This window comes from Athene cunicularia, assembly GCF_003259725.1.
Source record: "Athene cunicularia isolate RWA chromosome 7 unlocalized genomic scaffold, athCun1 chr7_part1, whole genome shotgun sequence".
In the NCBI taxonomy this organism is placed as follows: domain Eukaryota; kingdom Metazoa; phylum Chordata; class Aves; order Strigiformes; family Strigidae; genus Athene; species Athene cunicularia.
Genome location: NW_020799107.1, coordinates 30,721,498 through 30,743,022, shown reverse-complemented (window position 1 = coordinate 30,743,022; position 21,525 = coordinate 30,721,498). Strand labels below are relative to the sequence as shown.

The 21,525-nt window shown below is 35.8% G+C and overlaps 3 protein-coding genes across 9 annotated transcripts in view; 1 reads left to right on the top strand and 2 right to left on the bottom strand.

The window, feature by feature from the left end:
- Positions 1-1,829, bottom strand: part of RAB3GAP1 (RAB3 GTPase activating protein catalytic subunit 1) — a 25,624-nt gene extending 23,795 nt beyond the window's left edge. The window contains exons 1-2 of the mRNA XM_026852517.1: positions 1,791-1,829; positions 150-307 (exon numbers count right to left, since the gene is read on the bottom strand). Of these exons, the coding sequence (XP_026708318.1) occupies positions 150-307; positions 1,791-1,829 (197 nt within the window). The remainder of the gene's footprint in view (positions 1-149; positions 308-1,790) is intronic.
- MAP3K19 (mitogen-activated protein kinase kinase kinase 19) lies at positions 633-17,238 on the top strand. 2 transcript variants are annotated; one of them, XM_026852625.1, is made up of 9 exons: positions 633-1,137; positions 5,783-5,853; positions 6,408-6,492; positions 7,303-7,544; positions 8,183-8,226; positions 10,370-12,805; positions 14,118-14,267; positions 14,479-15,176; positions 16,712-17,238. In XM_026852625.1, exons 2-9 carry the CDS (start codon positions 5,814-5,816, stop codon positions 16,776-16,778), a joined length of 3,762 nt encoding a protein of 1,253 aa, XP_026708426.1. In that variant the 5' UTR covers positions 633-1,137; positions 5,783-5,813; the 3' UTR covers positions 16,779-17,238. The 2 variants fall into 2 exon arrangements, with proteins under 2 accessions (XP_026708426.1, XP_026708425.1); XM_026852624.1 differs by having other exon boundaries at positions 14,115-14,267.
- Positions 17,239-18,615: 1,377 nt separating this feature from the next.
- CCNT2 (cyclin T2) overlaps positions 18,616-21,525 on the bottom strand; it is a 27,901-nt gene continuing 24,991 nt past the window's right edge. For 5 of the 6 annotated variants that reach the window (XM_026852148.1, XM_026852149.1, XM_026852153.1 and 2 more), the window contains one exon: positions 21,000-21,525. This exon is cut by the window's right edge. Coding sequence is in view for 1 of the 6 variants with exons in the window: in XM_026852152.1 (XP_026707953.1) it covers positions 18,896-18,918 (23 nt within the window). In the remaining 5 variants the exon portion in view is untranslated. Of the gene's footprint in view, positions 18,919-20,999 lie in introns of those variants that run through there. The other variant, XM_026852152.1, reaches the window with a different exon arrangement.

Genomic DNA, 21,525 nt, shown 5'->3' with positions numbered 1-21,525 from the left:
CGGTGGCGGTGGCGTCACCCCATCCCCTGGGGGACCTTCCCCGCAGCCTCCGTGGGAGGGGACACCCGGGCGGCCCTCCCGCGTTGGCGGCGGGCCGGAGTGCCTCACGGGCGCGGCCGAGGAGACGCCCGCTGCGGCCATTACCTCACGGCGGGGTGAAGCTGAGGGCGCGACCTGATCCCGGAGACTTTCCGGCTCCTTCAAGGAGTAAACGGAGTGACTTAACGGCTGGGTGGCCGTGTCTCCGGGGTACCGGGGCGGGACTGCCGCCGCAGCTTGTCACCGTGGGGCCGGTTGTGCGGGGTAACTGTAAATGTAGGAGTAATACACCCTCCTTCAGTCAGCCGGGAGCTGAGGTGTTCCCCAGGCCTGGCGTTCCTGGTGCCCCCTCTTGCTTGTGCAACTCAGCGGTGTCCAGGATGCCTTCTGGCATCCAGCAAAATAGTTCCCTTCAAAACCCTCCAATTCAACTTGAGCCCGACTCTACTGTACCACTTTTATCCTTTCTTCTCCCTTAGCATAATCTGCTACTTAAAAAAAAAAAAAACCAAACAAAAAAAAACCAACTATCCTTGAAGTCTGCTGTTTAAGACTGCCAAAAAGGAGAAAAAGGAGATAAACTATTCACGAGTAACGGGGAGTGTTTAGGTGAGGGGACTGAATGCACAGCTAAAATCACGTGGAAATAGATAAGGAACTAAAAGTATAAATTGAAATAGAACAGAGAAATATGCTTTGTTTTGAGTGCTGGGAGAGCTGTCTTGTGATTAGGACTTAAAATGCTACCGCTTGGTTCAACTGTGTTTGTCTTCCTAGGTCATTACTGCTCTTTGAATTAAACTCCTCCAAGCAAAATGCTCCCCCGGGGGGGAGTTGCCTCGGCAACACCGTGTAAACTCAACAGCCTCGTGTAGCCGGAGCTGCCAGGAACATTTGCCTGCACAAGAGTCTGCCTCAGGAATTACTACTACGTGCTCCGCACTCAGAAAAACACGCCAAAAATAAAATCAAAGTATATGTAATTACTGTTTGAATTCCTTGATGTCCAGCAAAGTAAGATATCTGTGAGCTAAAAATGCTCTGAACCTACTCGTTGGGTTGATGTGCCTCTTTTACACTTCACTACTGAAGCACCAGGTAAGATCTTGTTTCTGCCTTTTTATAGAACCTTTTCAGTTATTATTTTGAAAGGGTTTTGTGTGTATTCCCCCAAAAAATTTTAGGTTTGGAGAAGTTCACCATCTAATATGACTCTTTACAGACTAATATAATGGGATAAACATTTTAATGGATTAACTGGTGTTTAACATAAGAATGAGAAACCAAGAGACTTCTATAGCTACTTTTGCACAGTTCATTGGATGACCTTGGTCATCAGCTATAGGTCATTCAGATTTCCTCTATCTGTTTCCTCTTTTGTAAACTAAGAATGACAGTACTGTCTGATGCCTGGCTGTTACACAGTTATAAAATAATGCACATTCCTCAGATAAAAAGTGTTATATAAAATAGTTATAAAAATTAATTTAATCTAGGGTAAATGCATGAGTCTCTTGGGAAGGCTGCTGTATGCTTCCAAGTAATTGTATTTTTTGCTGATATAATCAGTAACAAAAGCCTAATTATCTTCCTGACTAGCAGTATTGAGTGGCAACATGCTACTGAAACCAACAAAGGCCACACAGGCCTTTGATTTCCACTGACATCTGTTGGAACTTCGAAATGGAACAGTTCTTTATGGACAGGCAGCTACATTGATTGTTACTTTGCATTTGTCACATACATCTTACCATTGGTAGTACTTTGATATGAGCTGTTTTTTCCCCCATACGTTAGTAGTACTACTGAGAACCCTGGGCTCAGCTGCAGATGAAAAAAAAAAAAAAGGTATTTGTGCATAAATTAAGAATAGGAATTTATGAGGTAACTCAAAAAAACCCCCAAACAACAAAACCAAAACCATTGCTGGGGTAGTACCCAAGATTGCTGTTAGGAATAACTTGTAATAAAATTTATAATGAGTGTTGAAAAGGTTATGTACTCTTAAGTGTGGAAGATGTATAAAACAGTGTTTTATTCAGTTGAGTCAAGTAAGAACAAGCAATGCAGTAAAAATATGCATGTGAGGAAAGAAACAGAGAAAATAAAATTTTATAAAGAAATCAGCAACATAAGAGACACTAGGTGCCCTATTTTTCATAGTTCTGCCTATCTTTGGATTTAATGAACATAAACATGATTTTCTAAAAAAAACCCCTTTTTTTTAGCCTGCCATATAAATTAGGTTCTAAACCAGATTAATTTGGTAACATGTATGTGGTGGTTATACAATATTTTTGTGTGAGGGGAGAATGTATTGTAGCAAATTAAACTGAAGATGCAAATGCAAGAAAATGGAAACATTTTTTGGAAAGATAATTGTTTTAAATGGTCATAACATGTATTTCTTACACAGCTAAATAGGAGAACCCACTGCCACGTTATATCAATTATGTCAGTACAAGAGAACATTTCACCTGATTCAAGAAGGATTAAAATATTTATGCTGTGTAAAAAGTTAGACCCTGTTCAATAATATTAGCAGCAATATACATATGTAAAAGATATAAATTGTCATATTACATACTTCTTGATTACCTAGTAGGAAAAAAACCCTTATAGGCATATTATTACATAATTTTCCATTATGAACTTCATAATATTCCTCTCTAACACCCAGAGTCATCCAGTGTAAGAATCTGACACTGTTATATGTTTAAATGTATATTCATATTCATTCATGTACATTCACACACATGAGATATTTGACAATATCTTATTTTATGTACGATATCTTATGTATTTTACGGAGTTTTTAAAACCATAAGCTATTAAATTATAAAGACACTGGGAAATATTTTAATACAGATATTAACTAATATTCATATTTTCTTTTATTCATTTCAATTCACTGTATTTAATTACCTTATGTGTTCTTGTCACTTGAGAAACAGTTTATTATGTTTTTCAGAAAGAGCCCCAAATCCATCAAAACTATTAATTGAAATGAATTTTATTTTAAGAATTATCTGTCTAGAATTTGAAATCTTCAAATCCTTTGATTCCACTCTTTCATGTTTCTTTAAGAGTCTGCAATTTGTGATTGTTTATGTTACTATCTTCTTATGGTATTGTTAATCTTTGAGTTTAATCTTAGAAAAAAGGGTTGATGTTTTTGTAATCCTAAAACAGCTCACAGAACACTTAGTCACCGTATTCAGGAATAGTGTTGACTGTAAACAGGATCAATATTGCCCACACATAGCTATATTAACCGGGAGTGTGACAGCTAGCTCCTTTCCCACAGCTATGGCTGATTAGTTGTGGGAAAGGTTTATTATAATCTCCTAATTAAGGGTAAAGACTAGTAAAAGCATCTTTATCTGGAGAAAGCAATGTTTGGGCACAGCTTGTTCCCACTGCGGGAATTCAGTAATGCCTTAGAGATGATACAACATAGGGGGTAATAGTCATATGAAATAACATTAAAACTTAAAATCACCATGGTGGCATTTCCAATTTAAAATGTGGGGAGGGGTTAATCTATTTTGATCTTTTCAGTGTTTTTCAACAACTATCAGCTTTAATTTTTTTTTACCAGAAGATACAATTTTTTTCAGAAAAAAACCACCATTTAGATCAGCTACAGCTAGGAATACAGAGTCAGTAGACAGAAAGTTTTAAATGAACAGTATCATTAATTCAAAATACATACTGTGTTTTATTCTGTAGCAATCTCAAAAATAAATAAGCTCCTCTGAATTAATGTGTTGAAACACTTTATACGTTTAAATGAATAGCATGTTTTCTTTCTATGTTAAGATTTACAGAGCTCAGATAAGTTTGTAAGATGATGCAAGCATCTGTGCTAGGTGTGGGAAAAGAATCTATGTGCTCTGCTTCACAGGCGTATGCTTTAAGATCTGAACCATTGTGAAATCTCGGTCCCACTGAAGTCAGTAACGGAACTACCAGATGTCTGAGTTTCCCCAAGTATGTTTTTTTTTCTGCAGGAACTGTAGTATTAAATTCCACTGCCACTAAACTACTTTCATACAACCTGCATTGTAGACTATGACTTTGCTGCCAGTTTGGATGAGCACATAGCTATCTACTGTTACTTCTGCATACAATTGTTAACATAAGATGTAGAAAATAAGTGTCCAAAGAGAGAAATACTCGCTGTTTTAATTTTTTTTTAAATGTTTGACTTGGTTGTTGTGGGCTTGTAAATCTCACTGAAAATCCTATTATGTTAAACTGCAAATACAAGGCGTGAGTACTCACAATGAACATTATTCTTACTTCTGTTTCTGCCTGAATTTAGAAATACTGTAAAAGCATAACTTTGAATATGCAAGTGATTATTTATCGATGAGTTTATCTCTATATGGAATGTTTAAAGGTTTATCTCTAAAGATATCAAAGCATTAGTTGGGAATCCTGATGGCAGTCTCTTTCAAGTGTCCCACGCAGGCGTATAAAGCTCATATACCCTCATAGAAGGCCAACAGTGTACGGTGCCAGACTACAGATGGTACATGGATATCTGTTATTCATTTCCTTGAGCTACTGTTGTGTCTCTCAACAACCAGGAGTTAAAATAGCTAATGTCTGTAATACTAATTCAATGTAAACTTTAAAGAGTTTTGGGTTTATAAATTTAATACAATTTTAATAATATATTTTTCTAAACATACAGAGGTACTAAGGTGCTCAAAAAAGGTACACTTATGGTTAAGAAACTGTTTCTGACAATACAATAGTTTTAAGTGAGAAACAAAAGTATACTACCAGTAACTTAACAGGCTAACTCTTGTCTAGATTAGTGACTCTTGGTTATGTCAAATTCAGTCAGATGCCTGGCACAGGTCACAGAAATTCAAAGGCAAAAATATAATGGCTACTTATTTTTTTATAAGGTCTAAAAATTTTAAACGCCTAAAAAATTTACCTTTGTAAATATTCTGAGAGAATACATTATCATTTATGTATTTATGAATTTATAATAGGTCTGAGATAAAGTGTGAAATTTATACCTTGTTGCTGTCAATGAGATTTTTTTGTTAATGTTTTCAGTCAAATCAGTCTGGATGCACTGGCTCTGTAGAGGAAAATGCCCAGCTAAGTTTTGAACATATGTTTAAAACTAGACTGTATTATGGGCCAGTTATTTCTCAAGATACTTAAAAATTATTTACAAAGTAAATTACATAATTTTCTGAAATTTATAAAAAGATTGCAGTTGACTTCCCATTTTTTTGGAATAAGCTATCAAAGAGATTTGTTGAGGCTGGAGAGTACAAGCTATTCTGTGCTCAGAAAGTTTTGGATGTTGAACCTCTTCAGCTGAGAGTTAGTTTTGACCTAGTAGAGAAAGATACACATTTAATTCAGATTTGGTTTCTCAGTAATATGTTAAAAATGCAGTTATCTCCCAAATGTGAAGTGTTGATTTTCTGGTCCAACAGTGAGGATGATATCAGCAAAATAATACTGATAGCTTTCATGTCTTATTCAACATCGCATATGTTGAGTTTTTAGCAATAAAAACTGTCTGAACCGTTTGGTTCTGTGTATTTGCAGGAGAGGGCATTGGATGTTGTTAAATTATAACATTTTTAATAATTTCAAGTACTTTTAAAATGTTTCTTTTCTCCTTCTTATGGCTCTGAAATAGTGAAATATAAAGTACTGCTTTGTACATGTGTATTGGAAATCAATTCATGAAACTTTTTTTCAGGTTTCTGGACCTTAATACATCTAAGGACAGTATGTCTGACAATGAACAAAATAGGAGGAGAAACAAAGAAGGTAGTATAATGAAAATTTATATGCATGAAGTGTAATGTGGAATTTGAAGAAGAAAAAGGACAATATTAACTGAAAATCTGGCTACTTGTCAAAACCAAGCAACTACAAAAAAAAGGACACCAAACAGAGTTATTTTTCACCTTTAAAAAGTTCTGAGATTTGTTTTGGTTTTAATAGCTTTCCTATTTTTAAATGTTCTATTTTTGCAGAGTTTCTGTCAATATTTTCCTTACATTTCTGTTCTTCTGAAATAGGAGTTGTAAGTGGATTTTTTTTAAGATGTTCTTTGCTTTTATAGTACATTGAATTAATACACTTACCTAAATAACTAAAAATAATTCAGATTTATGCATTCACATTTCCGAAAATTAACAGGAATTATGTATAGGTATCTTATACAAATGAAACATGCGTGCTTTTTTTTTTTTTTTCCCTGATAGTTACTTCCTGTATTTCTTTAAAATATTTTAATGTCCAAAAATAACTGCATTTGCATTGTGTTACTGGTCAGTGAATTATACTGCTTTTATGCAAATACTACTGTATTGTTGCAGGTTGTGGAAGTGGTGTTGCTCTTCAGAATGCAGATAAGCTAATGAAAGAAATGCATCAGCCACACAAAGCTCTAGGAGAAACCAGGTTAGTATTAATATTTAATTAGCAGTTGTGTATGAAAAAATGGAGACAAAGCAGTTAGTAGTCTATGAGTAAGAATCCTCAGTGCCAGATGTTAGATCCAGCTATATATGTTGTGTACTGTTTCTGTCTTCCCAACCTCAATTATTGGCCGCTGCTGGAGGCACAATATTGAACCGCAGGAACAAATTATTAGGTACAATATGAAAAAACATATAGTATATGGTTTTACATCAGCATTTGACTTGTTAAAATCAGACAATTATTTTGCATGCAGCTTCAAGATTAACTTACACTACCTTTTTGTACCTCTTTTTCAGCCACAGTATTTATTTTTTTCTGTATTTGGATTTTTCATTCTTCAGAAACTAGTTGGCAGAAATCTGAGGCTTGCTCACACAGCCTCTATTCTTTCAGGCAGGCCATAGCATATTTTATAAATGACAAAGGCACATCTGGTCTTCAGAATACTTCTGACATCCTTTCCTGATGATTCATAAAAAATACATACTGGAAGCAATCATTTTTTGTCAAAAAGGGGAAGGTGGGCAATATGTTTTCCCATTCCTGCTGTTGCTTGGTTTACATTGTTTGTCATTCATTCTCCCTTGTAGTCAGTCTCTGGCATTGCAGTGGGATGCTTCCAATGAGAGCCACAATTTCCCAGATGGATGAAGAAAGAAAACATACTTTGGCATTCTTGGATCTTACAAACTTCTTGTTCACATTATTCTCCAGTCATATGATTATCTGAACTGAGTAGGCTTCTTCCACTTATTTTCACAGTTTTTTTTCTTTGGTTTTGCCTTTTAGCACAATACTACCAAAATCCAGACCATGGCCAGATCAACAAGTGGCATGTTTTCCAACTAAAAATCAGTTAGCATTACAGATGAGACATCACACTTCTTTACCTTTCTTCCTGAAGAAAAAGATCATAGGGCATGGCTTTGACTTCAGCTTTCTGCTACAGGCCTCATGCCCAGAATCCAAAGTTTCAAAATCATTTACGGATTTAGATGCTTTTCAGATAATAAAAGCACAAATACAGCAAAGTAAGTTCCATTTTAAAAGTCATAACTTTATTTATAAGTTATAAATTGATTATCAAATTAGATGGCAAAGCCTTAGAGGTCCTTTTATTTTAAACTTTGTGTTTATGTCTGTTTGACTTCTTCATGTAAAGTAGACTTCAGCCATATTGATCCTCTTTAATTATATGTGTGTCTGTATTTGCAGAATGAAGGAGATGGAGAAACAATGACAGACCTCACCATTCCTGTTACCCTCTATAGTAAAACTGAGCCCACAAAATGCAAAGTAATTTTCTGTAGCTGGAGTGGGGCTATGATGGCATCCCTTTCACTTTTTTTCCTCATGCTGGCAATATTATTAGCCACATATTGAAAATAACAAGCATCTGAAATTGAGGAGAAATATTTGCTTAAATAATGAAAGTATTTAAAAATTATTGTATTTTATAGCTTTCTATAGAAAATGGAATTGCAAAGTTCAGTATTACAATTAAATTTCAACTTACAACCTTTTTCTGCATAGCAGATTTATAGCATAGTCCTGAAACCACACATCAGACAGATTCTTGGTCCCCAGAACCCTACAGTTTGAAATTAATTTATAAATGAAAATTGTACTCTGTTTAAGAACATCAAACTAACATTATTTTTTTTTTAAGGGCTAAATATAACAACATTAAAAGCCAGGAACAGGAGATCTGAGGTGAGATGGTATTATGTATAAAACTGAATGCCATTAGAAGTATTATATGCTTTCAAAATCTTTAAAATAGAAATACAGAAGAAGTGTAAGTAGTTTCTTCTGTGTAGTGCTTGGTTTTTTTTTGATGAACATGAAATATTTTTATATATATTTTATATATATGTGTGTGTGTGTGTGTGTGTCAGTAAGGTGTTACATCAGGGATTTTTGAGGATAAAGGGTTGGAAGCTGAAAAAGATATGAAAACTTTAAAAATAGAAATATGTAAGTTAATTTAAAGTATGCACTTGCTATGCGTTAAACATGTTAGATGTCTAGTTTTGTCACATTTATAATGACAACTCTCTTGTATTGAGTGGTAATTTAAATTTGAAGCTGAATTGAAGAACAGTCTTGAGATTAGATGCCTGCTGAAATTTATTGTGACATGAAATGTTGTGATAAGTGTAAATAAGTGTAAATAGGATTCCCGAAAATACTTTTCTACTTATAAAAAAGCTAGAAATTTTTATATGTATCCGTCCTTCACACACCATGAGCCTTAAAAGTTACAATAGATCAAATATACTGTACTTAGAAAAAAGATAATTTAGTCTTTACAAATATTAATTAATAGCTCTTTGCACAAAAGACTTGACTAATTGAACCAGCTGTATACTTTAGTGAACCCACTACAGAATGCAACAGTGTTCATAGGAAAAAAATGAAGTATAGCAGTAATAGCAAGAGTTCTGACAGAAGATCATAAAAAGGGCTATGGAAAAAACCATTTCAAATAGAGGGAAACGTGTGCGAAAAATAATTTAGCTGACCTTAGTGTGATTTAGTGCAACTTTATTTCATGTCTTAGGCTCTGATGATTTGTAGAGGCATATAATCTGGGATAAACTGAGCATTCATATTAATGCCATGCAGGCTAGACAAAGCCTTCAGAACTGTAAATTTCAAACCATCACGCATTGCTTTTCCTGGCACATTCAAACCTCAGTTTGTCTTGGAATGCAAGCCAAAATTTCCTGCAGATTGCAAACTGATGTTGAATATAGACATGCAAATGAGTACTCAGAGCATATGACTCTGTGATTGTTTCTATTGCATTCAATTGCATAAAAAATATATGGTATATCCAAGCTTATTTTTTCTCCATTTCCTATAAAAAAAAGAACAGAAATATTATTTTCAGAAAATGTTCTGTTCATCTGAATAATCATAACAAAGTACTCAAATTCTCAGATCTGTACTCTTTCAAAGATATATGGTACCTTTGAAGTAAAGGGATGGAAAAAGAAGAAGAAAGAGAGGAATAATAAAATACATCCCACACACACCAGACTTCTGTGTTAGCTGCCATATAAAAATGCCCTTTGGCTAACTATCTGTTTAACCTCACTCAAAGTGAAGTGCAGACTGTGCTATCTTCCAACTTACTTAAAACCCTGTGAGCTAAATCAGTGGCCCATATAACATGGTTTATGGAATTTCATAAGACCACACTAAACATATGGAAAATCTGTATCTTTAGATTTAGAATAATTCTTTTAAACCCTATAAATAATTTGTAAGAATTGTTTTCTCTAGGGATAAAAATAGCATTCTGTTATAATAGTCTAGCTTTTGCTTTTTAAAAATAGCTTACACGAGATCTAGTTCCATTGGGAATATAGTGTCAGCACACTTTGGAGGATTACATAAAAAGACTTTAAATATCAGTGTAAGCATGGCGTGATCATTCAGTGAAAGAGCACAGCAAGAAAGAAACTTTGGCACATGAAGCCACTGACCAGCCTTTGAATTCCTTTAGCAAACATGCTACATGGTGTAAAACATAGTTAATAACTGACAAGATTATTTGTATGTTTGGACAAAGCTTATTATTTTTAAATCATGGAGAATGATTTGTGCCTTATAGCAAAGGATCCCACTTTCTGTACCATGAAATACTTAGAAATAGTTCTGGATGTGAGAAAATTGATGTATTTTCTTAGGGTTTTGATATTACACTTCCTATTAGGTTAAATCTGGGAATATATAAAAGAATAATTCTTTTCTGATTTATTTTCTTAGTCTACTTGGTTCTTAGTGATTATACTTTACCTGTGTCTGTTGTGTAGTCCATTATTAATGGTTTTTATGGAAATTACAGTTTCATTTGCCACCAGTGACATTTCTGCCTGTAAGAACAATTCATCTTGCTCCTCTAGAGGATAATACTGTCAATGAAAATACCAACATCAGAAGTATTCTGATTATGAACTCTATTCCTCAGCCTATAAAGACAGTTACTACATTTTATCAGTATCAGTTAGACAATCTATTTAAAAGGCACATTGAAAAGTCATCAGACCTAATTGTGGCTACTCTTTCTGCTAAGTTCACTCCAATGAAAGACCTGTACTACTTCAGCATGAGTAACTATTATAAGTACTTCAGCAACAAGAAAGAAGAAATTCAAAGCAATTTAAAATGGAGGGAAGCTACCAGTACTGAAAAGAATGACCAGATGAAGTACCAGCTTTCAGTGGCTTGTAAGAACTTAGATCTCATGATCCAAGCCAGTTTTGATGATGATGGTTATCCCTACTTGAGCTCAGATAATACTCTGATAAACTGTGAAATATTTACAGCTCAGACAACAATTACAATGTCAAGCAACAGAGATGCCTCAAGAGCTGGCAATGAGGAAAGAAGAGCAGGGACTTGCTGTAGAACTGGTCTGGAAGCAGGAAATGCTACAGAGATCATATGGGATTATAGACCACATGAAGATGCTGAGAGTGCAAACTTTGTGCTTGACAATCATGATTTAGATTCTTCCTGTAAAAATGAAGTGATAGAGGTTTACTCTGCCCTAAAAGATAATTCTGTAGCTGCAGTATTTGCCAGAGCAGAAGAGCAAGATCCCTCTGGAAAACAGACAGAAAATAGCATTTGTCTTTCTGAATTTGAAGTGGAAAAAGAAGCAATGTCAGAAGCAACCGCAAAAGACCAAAGTGAGCTTGAACCTGTTGTTCATGTTACATTCTCTGAACAAGAACCATCTAGGGAACCACACATTTCTAAGCAACCTGCCGCAAAAAAGAATGCCATTCGTAGCCTGCCTCTTCATGTTACTCAGAGCTTCAACATTCTTGCTCGCAAAGAAAATGACAAAAATAAAATAAAGATAAATAGAAATAAATATTCATCAAAATCTAAAATGAGTAGCAAGAAAAAGATATCTGAAGACATAATTGTTTCTGATGAGATTTCCACAAAATGTAATGCCAAGTCTTTGGAACTGCCACATGTGGAATCTGAGACTTTCCTGAAACATCAGAAAAAAAACCCTCAAGCACACAAAGACCATTTTGCTCAGAGTGCTCAGAAACTTAAAACCCAAAATTTCTCCTCCAGCTGCAAAAATTCAGTCGTCTTAAAGAAACCTGTTACTCCACTTCCTCTACTGCATGCACAGTCTGCTTCAGATTTTGTAGATCTGAAATACAGTGACATGTTCAAGAAAATAAATTCAAATGACAAAGGCCCAGGTATTTATGAAATGTTTGGAACTCCTGTCTATTCTCACATGCGTGAGCTTGATCAACATGAGAACAGATTTGATAGAGATGTTTGTTCTGCTCCATCTGGGAGATGCACTGCTAGCACCTGCAGACCTACTTGCAATAAAGGGAGAGAGAGCAGTCGAGTAAGAAATACTCAAAAGAGAACATATTCTAAGCCAAAAAAGACCATACCTGGCACTAAACAAAAGCAGAAAGGTTTAATTACAAAGGACAGAAGCACCAAGTTGAGTGACAGCAACACAGAGCAAAATAATGTAATAACTTCCAATTCAGATTTTCCAATAAACACTTCAAGGAGCATGACATTGTTTCATGAAGACACAGGTTGTCAACTTATGTTTTTAGAAAAGCTTTCACAATCAACTAAGCAAAGTAAAGTTTTTTCAGATTCAAATTTATCAACTATTAAAGAAGTTTTTTTGGAGCAGTCTTTAGACAGTCAAGATATATCCAACCATCAGAGAGCTGCTAACTGTAGCCAAAATCTTCTCCAGTTCAGTGATAAAAACTACAGAGAATGTGTTACTCTAAGTAGCAGTCTACTAGCATCAGACCAGAACATTTGTGTACCCCAGTGCAAGGTGGATGTGGATGGCTGCAAAGGCCTGGAATCAGACGAGGTCTCTTTCAAGTCTATAAATAAGTGTGAAGCATTGCCCTTTTCAGATAGACTGGAGTGTCAATCCCCTGCAAAAAAATTAAATCACAGTTGTGCTTACACACCTCAGAACAGTGGTTTGGCAAATGAATTGACTCAGCCTTTAGTGATTCAGACAAAAAATGTTACAAGCCCCAGTTGCCAGACAAGTCAAAATATTTTGTCCTGGGCAGGTAATAAGGATGTGACTGATGAGTTGCTCTGTTGTCTGGCCAAAGAATTGCTAATGCTTGAAGAAAAAGACATCAACTCTTCAAAAACAAAAAAATCAGGTTCTAAAATGCAAAATACACATACTAAAGAACAAGAAAATACAATGAATGGAGATGGAGCAATAGAAAATAGTCCTCTAGAGAAGGTAAAAGTAATTTCTTGTAACTTGCTAGCTCCTTTGACTGATGCTTCTACACAAGTTTGGATGAAAGATAGAAAATATGTGCTTGTTAATGATCAAGTCCCTTTTCCTTGGGCCAGCTGCCCACTGATTCTTCCAGTTCTCAGTTGAGGATACCCATGTTAGAGGCTGCATGTCAGGACAAAAGTCAGATGGTACTAAGGCATGACAGGAATAGCTATCGGGGTGGGTCAAGATACATTGAAAAATTGTAGTGAGTAAAAAAGAGAGGCTATTTTAACTGAAGAGCATGTATAAAAAGGTACTGGGGCAAGGCAAAAGCTCTTGAGATCTTGACATCTAAGGAATATGAAAAGATACCACAAATGGTTCTTGGATATCCAAAAGGGCAATTTCCTTGAATCTCTGAGTGCAACCAGATACTTTTCTAGGTATGAACTACAAGTATTGTCTTATCTGACAGACTTGGGGCTGTTTAATTAATGTTTAATCAAAACTTCAAGCTCAGGAGGCTTAGATTCTGGCTCCCAAGTCAGTTAAGAACCTGCACTACTAAGGCGCTTATCTACCTGTACTGCTTCCCCTTGGCCCTGTTAGCTTTTTGTCTATCTAAATTACAAATTTATAAGGAAATTTTTTTCAGTACATGCTGATACAATTCCTTATCCTTCTGCAGACACAGGTGCCAATTATACTTTCATTCTCATTCTCCTAGGGAGATCCATGGCTAGATGGAGTAATTATTACCATCTTTCTGAAGCAGTCTCTTCCTCCTGTGAAGTCATGTCCAAATTGTTTTCATCAGACTTGGGTTACATATGTTACCTAGAGCAAGGCAATAATCATATTCACCCTTTAGCTTAGAAACTGTAGCTACGTGACAAAAATGTAGTAAGCAGGTGTATTTCCTGCTCTTTTAAGTGTTCCTTCTGTCTGCCTTGATGTCTATGGAAAAGATGTCATGCTGTAATTTCCAGCTTATGCCCTATTGTGATATATATTTGAAAATATGTATATAGTCTTACTTAGTATAACAATTGTATTGATGAGGTGGGCAATGAGTGTGTAGATATGTATTTTTTTTAAATAGATGAATTTTATAAAACACAAATTTTTATAAATATATAAATAATATATAAATTATATTAAATATATAAATTATATCAAAATTATATAAATAATTTTTATATACAAAAATCTATAGAGAAGAGTCATGCCAGGTAAAAATTACTCCTTATAAAAAATGTAAGGATAATATGAAGCCTTTCTTTTCCTCCCTGCTTTCTCCCCACGCTGACCATCATCTTTCAAGCAGAGTTACAGTAAAGCCTTTTTGGTAACAAATGAAGAAAGTGACCTGCTAAACTTTGAGGAATCTACTAAACTACCAGGAAGCAGTTTAACTAACAAAGATCCTATCATGTGGACAAGAGGTGAAGTCCTTGGAAAGGGAGCCTATGGCACAGTAAGTTAATGTCTGAATATCTTAAGAGATGTGCTGGTTATCTTTGAGCTATGTCTTACCTTGTAACTGGCTGTTGTCCTATTGAGCAAACAAATGTTTTGGGTGATACAATGAGACATGAAACATGATGAACACAAAGATACTATTTAAAATAAGCAAATACTCAGTTTTATTTCATGTTTCATTTTAATAATTGCTAGTTTCATTGTAGGTATACTGCGGTCTGACAAGCCAGGGACAATTAATAGCTGTAAAACAGGTTGTTTTGGATACATCAGATCAACTCACTACAGAAAAGGAGTATCAGAAGTTTCATGAGGAAGTTGATCTTTTGAAGACATTGAAGCATGTCAATATTGTAACTTATTTAGGAACCAGTCTGGAAGACAACATTTTAAGCATTTTCATGGAGTTTGTTCCTGGTGGCTCAATTTCTAGTATTCTTAATCGTTTTGGTCCATTGCCAGAAATTGTCCTTTGTAAATATACAAAACAAATTCTACAAGGGGTTGCATATTTACATGACAATTGTGTGGTACATAGAGATATCAAAGGCAATAATGTTATGCTCATGCCAAATGGTATAGTAAAGCTAATTGACTTTGGCTGTGCCAGGCGTTTAGCTTGGGTAAGCCTCAGTGGCACACAGAGCGAGATGCTCAAGTCTGTGCATGGGACTCCATACTGGATGGCACCAGAAGTTATAAATGAATCTGGATATGGAAGAAAATCAGACATCTGGAGCATTGGCTGCACCGTATTTGAGATGGCAACAGGAAAACCGCCCCTGGCTTCCATGGATAGGATAGCAGCCATGTTCTATATTGGGGCCCACAGAGGACTGATGCCTTCCTTACCTGATCGATTCTCCAGCACAGCAGTGGATTTCGTGCATGCATGCTTAACCAGGTATGTAGATATTTAACTGAAAAGTGAAAGGAAAAATGCAAGTAGTTTATATTGTAGAGATTGCTGATGGGAGCTTAGCTTACCTCTTACACAGTACATATGACCCTATTGTAAATGCATGGGTTTTTCAACATTTTAGGAAAGCCTTTAAATAGTAGCATACGTAAAAGAACTTCACTCTCTACAGCAATATAAAAAGCCCATCACAAATTCTATTTTGTAGGCCTTATACTCATTGTTTACTTTCCCTGTAATTTTCATGCAAAAACATGGCACCATTGAGTTTTAGACAAAATTTCGTTGATGTGCCTTGCTGTTCCAACATCACATTGACTGAGTGCAGCCTATGTCAGGCAAGTTGTTTTGAGAACAATATTCTAAATGAAAGAGCTTTCACTTAATTATCTTCTGCAATAGAAAAATCTATTATCACTGCAGTCCAGGAAATTTGTTTGAAACAAAGTTCTCTATATAAAAAACCTAAAACTCTAGCATTCACCCATTATAAGAATTATTTTTGTGGTGTTTGTTTTAAATATCAGCTTTGTCCTAGATGTTTAAATGGACTATCAATTTCAAGAGCTAAGTTCCTGACCTCTCTGGGTAGTGTTTATAAAATTAATAGCAGCCTTTTACATGTCTCTAAAGACCAGATTTGAGTGTTAGAGAGATGCATGTTATTTAGTGGGTATGGCAATGGTCTTGGAGGCAGAAAAACTGGTTTCTAACTCCTGGATTAGAGTTGTTCCTCTGGACCATGTAACAATAATCAGAAAAACTGTGAACTGTATATAATGATATTATATATACTTTGCGTCAGAGAGAACAGTGTCTAAAAAGTAGAAGGAATTGATAGGCAGAAGGAAACATAGAGATGTAAAGCATTTACTTTTTTAAATGAAGTATTTACTTTTTCTAAAGTTAGGATGCATCTGTGGCAGCTAAGTTTTAATATACGATCTCATCATGTCCTAAATATAAACGACTCCCTTATCCCACCTTCCCCATTAGTTTATTATTTAAAAAATCAGTGTCCTTTACTTCTTCCCCTGTTTTTTTCTCCAAATTGAGGGCTGAAAAAGCCCTTGGCTCTAGCAAACCAATATTGTAATTACAGTACGGTAATTCCATATGGTGTCCTTAACATGCATGACATTGATCGGAGATGAAAGAACAGCCTGACTGACACAAGATCAAACAAATAATTGTCACTCTCCTTAAACAAATTTTGATGCATCTGAACCAGCCCCACTAACAGAATTATTCAAAGATTTGCAGGGAATTTAGAGGAATAAAGAATGATTTCTGTAATAATAAAATATTTGAGTTTTATAATTCATAAATTCCAACAGCCTCTTCCCATAAATCCCGCCTTCCTTTTTACCAGCTTTATAAAAAAAAACCAAAAAATGAGTAATGACTGGAGAAATGAAGGGGGGAAAAAAAGGCTAAGTTTGCATTTAGGTTTTACAAACAGTTACATCACAGGCATGCATATTCATTTTATGTACTGATTTTTCAAATCCTCCATGCAGAGATCAGCATGAACGCCCTTCTGCTCTGCAGTTGCTGGAACATCCCTTTGTGAAAGGAAGACAGTGAATTTTTCAAAACTATTGCCAGAGGAGTATGCATTTTCCACATTAAAAATTTCCACTTGTGAGAAAAGATCAGAAGGAACTGGACTTAAAAGCAACAGTCAAAATTACTAGAGAGCAATTGTATACAAGGAGTCTATTATCAGACAGCAGTATGATTAAAGTACCATTTTTTGCAATGTCTGGGCTGATTGGAGCCGGCATTCCTTCACTGTGAACACAGGGCCACGTCTTGTTGTAGTTGGAGAGACTACAAGAGAAAAAAACACACATCACCATCACCAGTATGTGACAGGTAAGGTAAGTTGGAATGCCATTTTGTCTGTAAAAACCTCTGGAATGTATGTTATTGGCCAACAGTGTTGCAGATGCAGAAAGTGCTGTGAAAGCTCTGCAGGAAACTCTGCTCAAATTTGTAGATGAGCCATTAAGTGTGTCTGGGATGATCTCATAGGTACCCCAAACCATTTAACTATATTGGCATGAAATGTACTGAAGATTTTATTTAGCTAGATGGGCCCTTTAATTTTTAGCTGGTGAAAAAGTTTGCATGCGTGTATCAGTCCTTTGTTACTGAGGTACTGGATCACTATGAGATACTGTCATGCTAATGACAGGAGATACCCCGGTGTACACATGCACATCTTTATTAAGCTTACCTCAAGATCATTGTCTGGTCTGGCTAGAATTCTGAATCTAATCTTTGTGACTGTCTTCTCTCAATTTTATGGACAGTTTCAGGTCAGAGAATGGTTGAGGTTGGAAGGGGCCTCTGCAGACGCTCTAGTCCAATCTCACTGCTCAGGGCAGGGTTGGCTGAAGCAGGTTGCTCAGACCTTGTCCCATGGGCTTTGATTATCACCAGATATGGAGACTCCACAGCCTCCCTCAGCAACGAGTTAGAGCCTTCAACCACCCTCACAGTAAAAACAGTTTTGCATTTGAACACACTGTCTTGTACGTCAGGTTGTGCTCATTGCCTCTTGTCCTGTCACTAACACGAAGAATTTGTTTTTTTTCTTCCATACTGCCCCCATCAGCCATTGATACTCATTGATACAACTCACCCTGAACCTACTCTTTCATCATGGAGGGGCATATTTTCTGTGTTCAGATTCTCACACTTCCCGTTCACTGATACAGAGCAGCAAAAGCATAGGAGCGTTACCTTTCTTTTGGTTGCAAAGGTTGTAAAATGCTGTTTGAATCACGACAGTCTATTTTTCAATGTCCTTAATCTGAAATAGAAGAGCAAATTTGATTCTGAACCCTGAACTGTTTTGGGAAACACTTGAGTGAGCACTATATAATTCATCAGCACTGCAGAAATATAACTAGCTACTACTAACTGCTCAAAATTAAATAAAATTTGAAGATTATTATGTATTATTAAAACAAACACCCCCCCCAAGTATTAGTATTTAGATTGCCCTCTTTCTGGTAAAGATTCTTCCTGAGTCTTTTTCAAATTTAAAATTTCTGGGGAATGAGACACTGTAAAAACCAAAAATTGGTTTCACCGCAACATAATGCGGTGAACTTTATGCCTTTGTGAGCACTTACGCTCCAGAAGAGATGCAGTAAAGCTCAGCCCTACAACTGTTATGGGCTGAGCTCTCAAGAATTCAAGACCCTGACTTCAGTGCCAGCAGTAACATGAAAATTACTGTTTTACAAAAGGGAAAGAACATCTAATTTTTATATAAAATCAACTTTCCCCAGAGCACTCAACATTTTAGTTTCTAAACAGCTTTTGAACTTTATTTTATTCCAGTAGCCTAACTTCAGAGAGTTGGTCTAAACTTTGTAAAAGGAAGGAGAAATCAGTATTTCTAGCAAAATTCTTTATTAATAGTTTCTGTAAGTATAATGTCACATAACAATGACAGAACATAATGCCAGTATAAGAGAAATCCTAACATCACAGTAATCTTCAAAGTTCAAACAGTTAACAGTCCCATTTTGAGGAACACTGTTTGGTCCTCAAAACAAAAATCCATGGCAACTTCACGTTAAAGTATCTTCATGTTAAAGTACCTTGCAGAATAAAGGTAGGAGCCCTGGCATATGAAATCAAGTGGGATGTACATAATTCCATGCTGTATATTAATTCTTCTCAGATTAAGGTAGCATCTCCAACAAAGCTGCAAAGTAAATATGAGGTTTTATTTATCTTGAAATGAAACTGAGATGATGGTCATAAGCAGGGAAATGGGCATGCTCTAAGATATACAGTTAATTAAAAAAATGTCAGAATTACAAATCCCCCTTCCTTATGCACGTCATAAGCAAAACTAATATCTTTTGTTGAGGTCGGAGTTCCCCCATAGTAAGGTGATTAACTATCTGCAATTTAAATGTAATGTTTAATCCAGCTAATTGCACTAAATTTAGACTCCATCTTAAAAGGTTTGTAAAATTTTAACTTGAGGTTTTAATCAAAATGTGGAATCACATTTTGGTTTTGTTTAACCAGACTTAGAGAATGAGGTGGTTGTTTTAGACCAGCACGTGCAACAAAGGTATTGCAGCTTAATCATTCTGAGAAGAGGTGATGTGGTTGCATCCCAGCCCTGTGCTCAGCACAGATAAACCAAGAAGTATGTTGGGTTAGGGTGCCTTGGGCCGCTCAGATGAGTCCAGTCTATATATAAATAAGTCTAACTTTGCATATTTCTGACTTGAGATCATAGATTTCCATATCAAAATCCAGATAATTCAAGACACCTGTAATAAGGTATCTAATGTAGTAAGGGGAAAGGGTGAGAAACCTGAAAAACCTTCTTGAAAACCTTTATTTTCAATGAAAAGTGACTCGGTGAGGAGGGTCACACGTGTTTAATTATTAATAGTGTTTGAGCAGGGCAAGGCTTACTGTTAAAAAAAAAAAAAAGTAGTCTTCATTTCTAAAACCAGTGAAGAACCTGTGACAAAGTATGCAGGCTGCCAAGTAGTACCTATGACCACTTTGCTGCAAGTTTCGTCAAGAATTGGAGCTTAAATTTGAGAGCCTGAAAATATGCTGTCCTTTTATCATTGTAGGGGATTATCTAGTATTTCTTTTATGCAGTAATATATAAAGCTCTGAGCTACTGCTCAAATCAGAGGAAAGGGGAGGGTTCATAGGCATGTCAGCCAAGCTATTTTACACTGGTCTTGAAACTACAAACATCAATGATGTAAAAATTTGTATCTCAAAATACTCACATCAACCTTTCTTCTCACAGAAGCAAACACTGAGCCCAGAAAACCCACAGACTTTTGAGATTATTTGGGTTCAAAATTAGTGCTTTTTCACAAATTTCAGCAGGAACTGCTGCCATTTTCTACAACCCTCTCAGGTGAAAAACGAGTTCTCCTGAGGAAAGGCTTCCCCTACACACAGCAGAGTGCCTTTTCTCCCCTCCTTTCCACTTCCCAGGGGATATGCACCATGAGACAGCTTCTGAAGGGGAATTTTACAGGTGTTGCTAAAGAGCACAACCTCTGAACTAAGGTTAAAAAAATGGTGTCACAGTATGTGCAGGAATATAGAGGAATCAAATCCAGGTACTGAAACTTTAAAGGTTAAAAATTTTATTTGGGTTTGCTATATCCACCTCAAGAGAAGCCAGAGAAAGTCAGTCCCACTAGCAACGTGAGAAACACTCCTGGTATTAATTACATGTTTTTTAAAGGTGTAAGCATTTCAGAGAAAGGCAGAATAAAGTAGCTAATAAACTTTGGCATAACTTCCAATTCTTTTAAGACATTTACTTTTAGAACTGATTATGGGAATGTACATTTACATCCCAATTAAAGAAAACAAAGCATTGGCCCAATCCTCTTCATTGCAAAACAAGGATTTGAAACCTTTCCCCCCCTAAAGTCTTACAAAGATCCATGGTATGATCTCATCACCCTCCCCCCACCCTGCTTAAAAAAAAAAAAAAAAAAAAAAAAAAAATCAAGCATGGCCAGCCACTACGCAATAAAAATTAGGGCACAGGCTCTTGATCCCAGGGTTGAGTGAGGGAACTGCTTAAGATGGCATAAAATTTCTAGAATTTGCTTTTCAGGTATCTCATACCTGATTACCATAATGTAAAGGCAGCAAAGGGAACAAATTAGACTTCAGACTTTCAAGCATTCCCCTCTGATTGCTCTAATGAAAACCAGCAATGTTTTGCCAGTAACTGAAAAGGGATCTTCTTTGTGTTTATAAATGAAGTTGGAAAATGGGATAATTTCTGCACAATAGAGGTGAGGTAGGGAATTTTATTGAAAATACTTTTTTTTTTTTTACAAGTTCTTAGAAATAAAGTTGCTTTTTCTAATCTCACACAAATGGCTGTACCTCAAAAAATCAACTATGCTAATATGAAACATTTATATTTACAGTTAGCCAAAAGAATATACAGAACTGCCATTTTATGCAAATACCGAAGTACCAGATCACAGTGAGATACATTACTTCAGCACTCCCACCATTAGGAACAGATTAAGATTCAACATACGAAAGAATCTCACTATTCTACAAACCTCATTATCTCACAAAAAGGGAAGAGTTTTAATAGTGTTGTAGCAAGGTCTCCACTACAGCATCATTTTACAAATTACATAATGCATGTACTCAAATTTATAACAAAAAAAATATCTGTAATCAAATTGATGAACAGAGTAGTATTAGCGTTGTCTATTAGCCTTTTATTGCATTTATTCAGTCATTCACTTGTGAGGCTGACGCTGATCCCATTCATTTTCATTCATTT

What these genes read in the sequence shown, in the direction of transcription:
- MAP3K19 (XM_026852624.1), top strand. Translation starts at nt 5,814, where the DNA reads ATGTCTGACAATGAACAAAATAGGAGGAGAAACAAAGAAG. An exon ending in TAGGAGGAGAAACAAAGAAG is followed by an intron (nt 5,854 to 6,407) that starts GTAGTATAATGA and finishes GTATTGTTGCAG; the next exon opens with GTTGTGGAAGTGGTGTTGCT. An exon ending in GTGCATGCATGCTTAACCAG is followed by an intron (nt 15,177 to 16,711) that starts GTATGTAGATAT and finishes TCCTCCATGCAG; the next exon opens with AGATCAGCATGAACGCCCTT.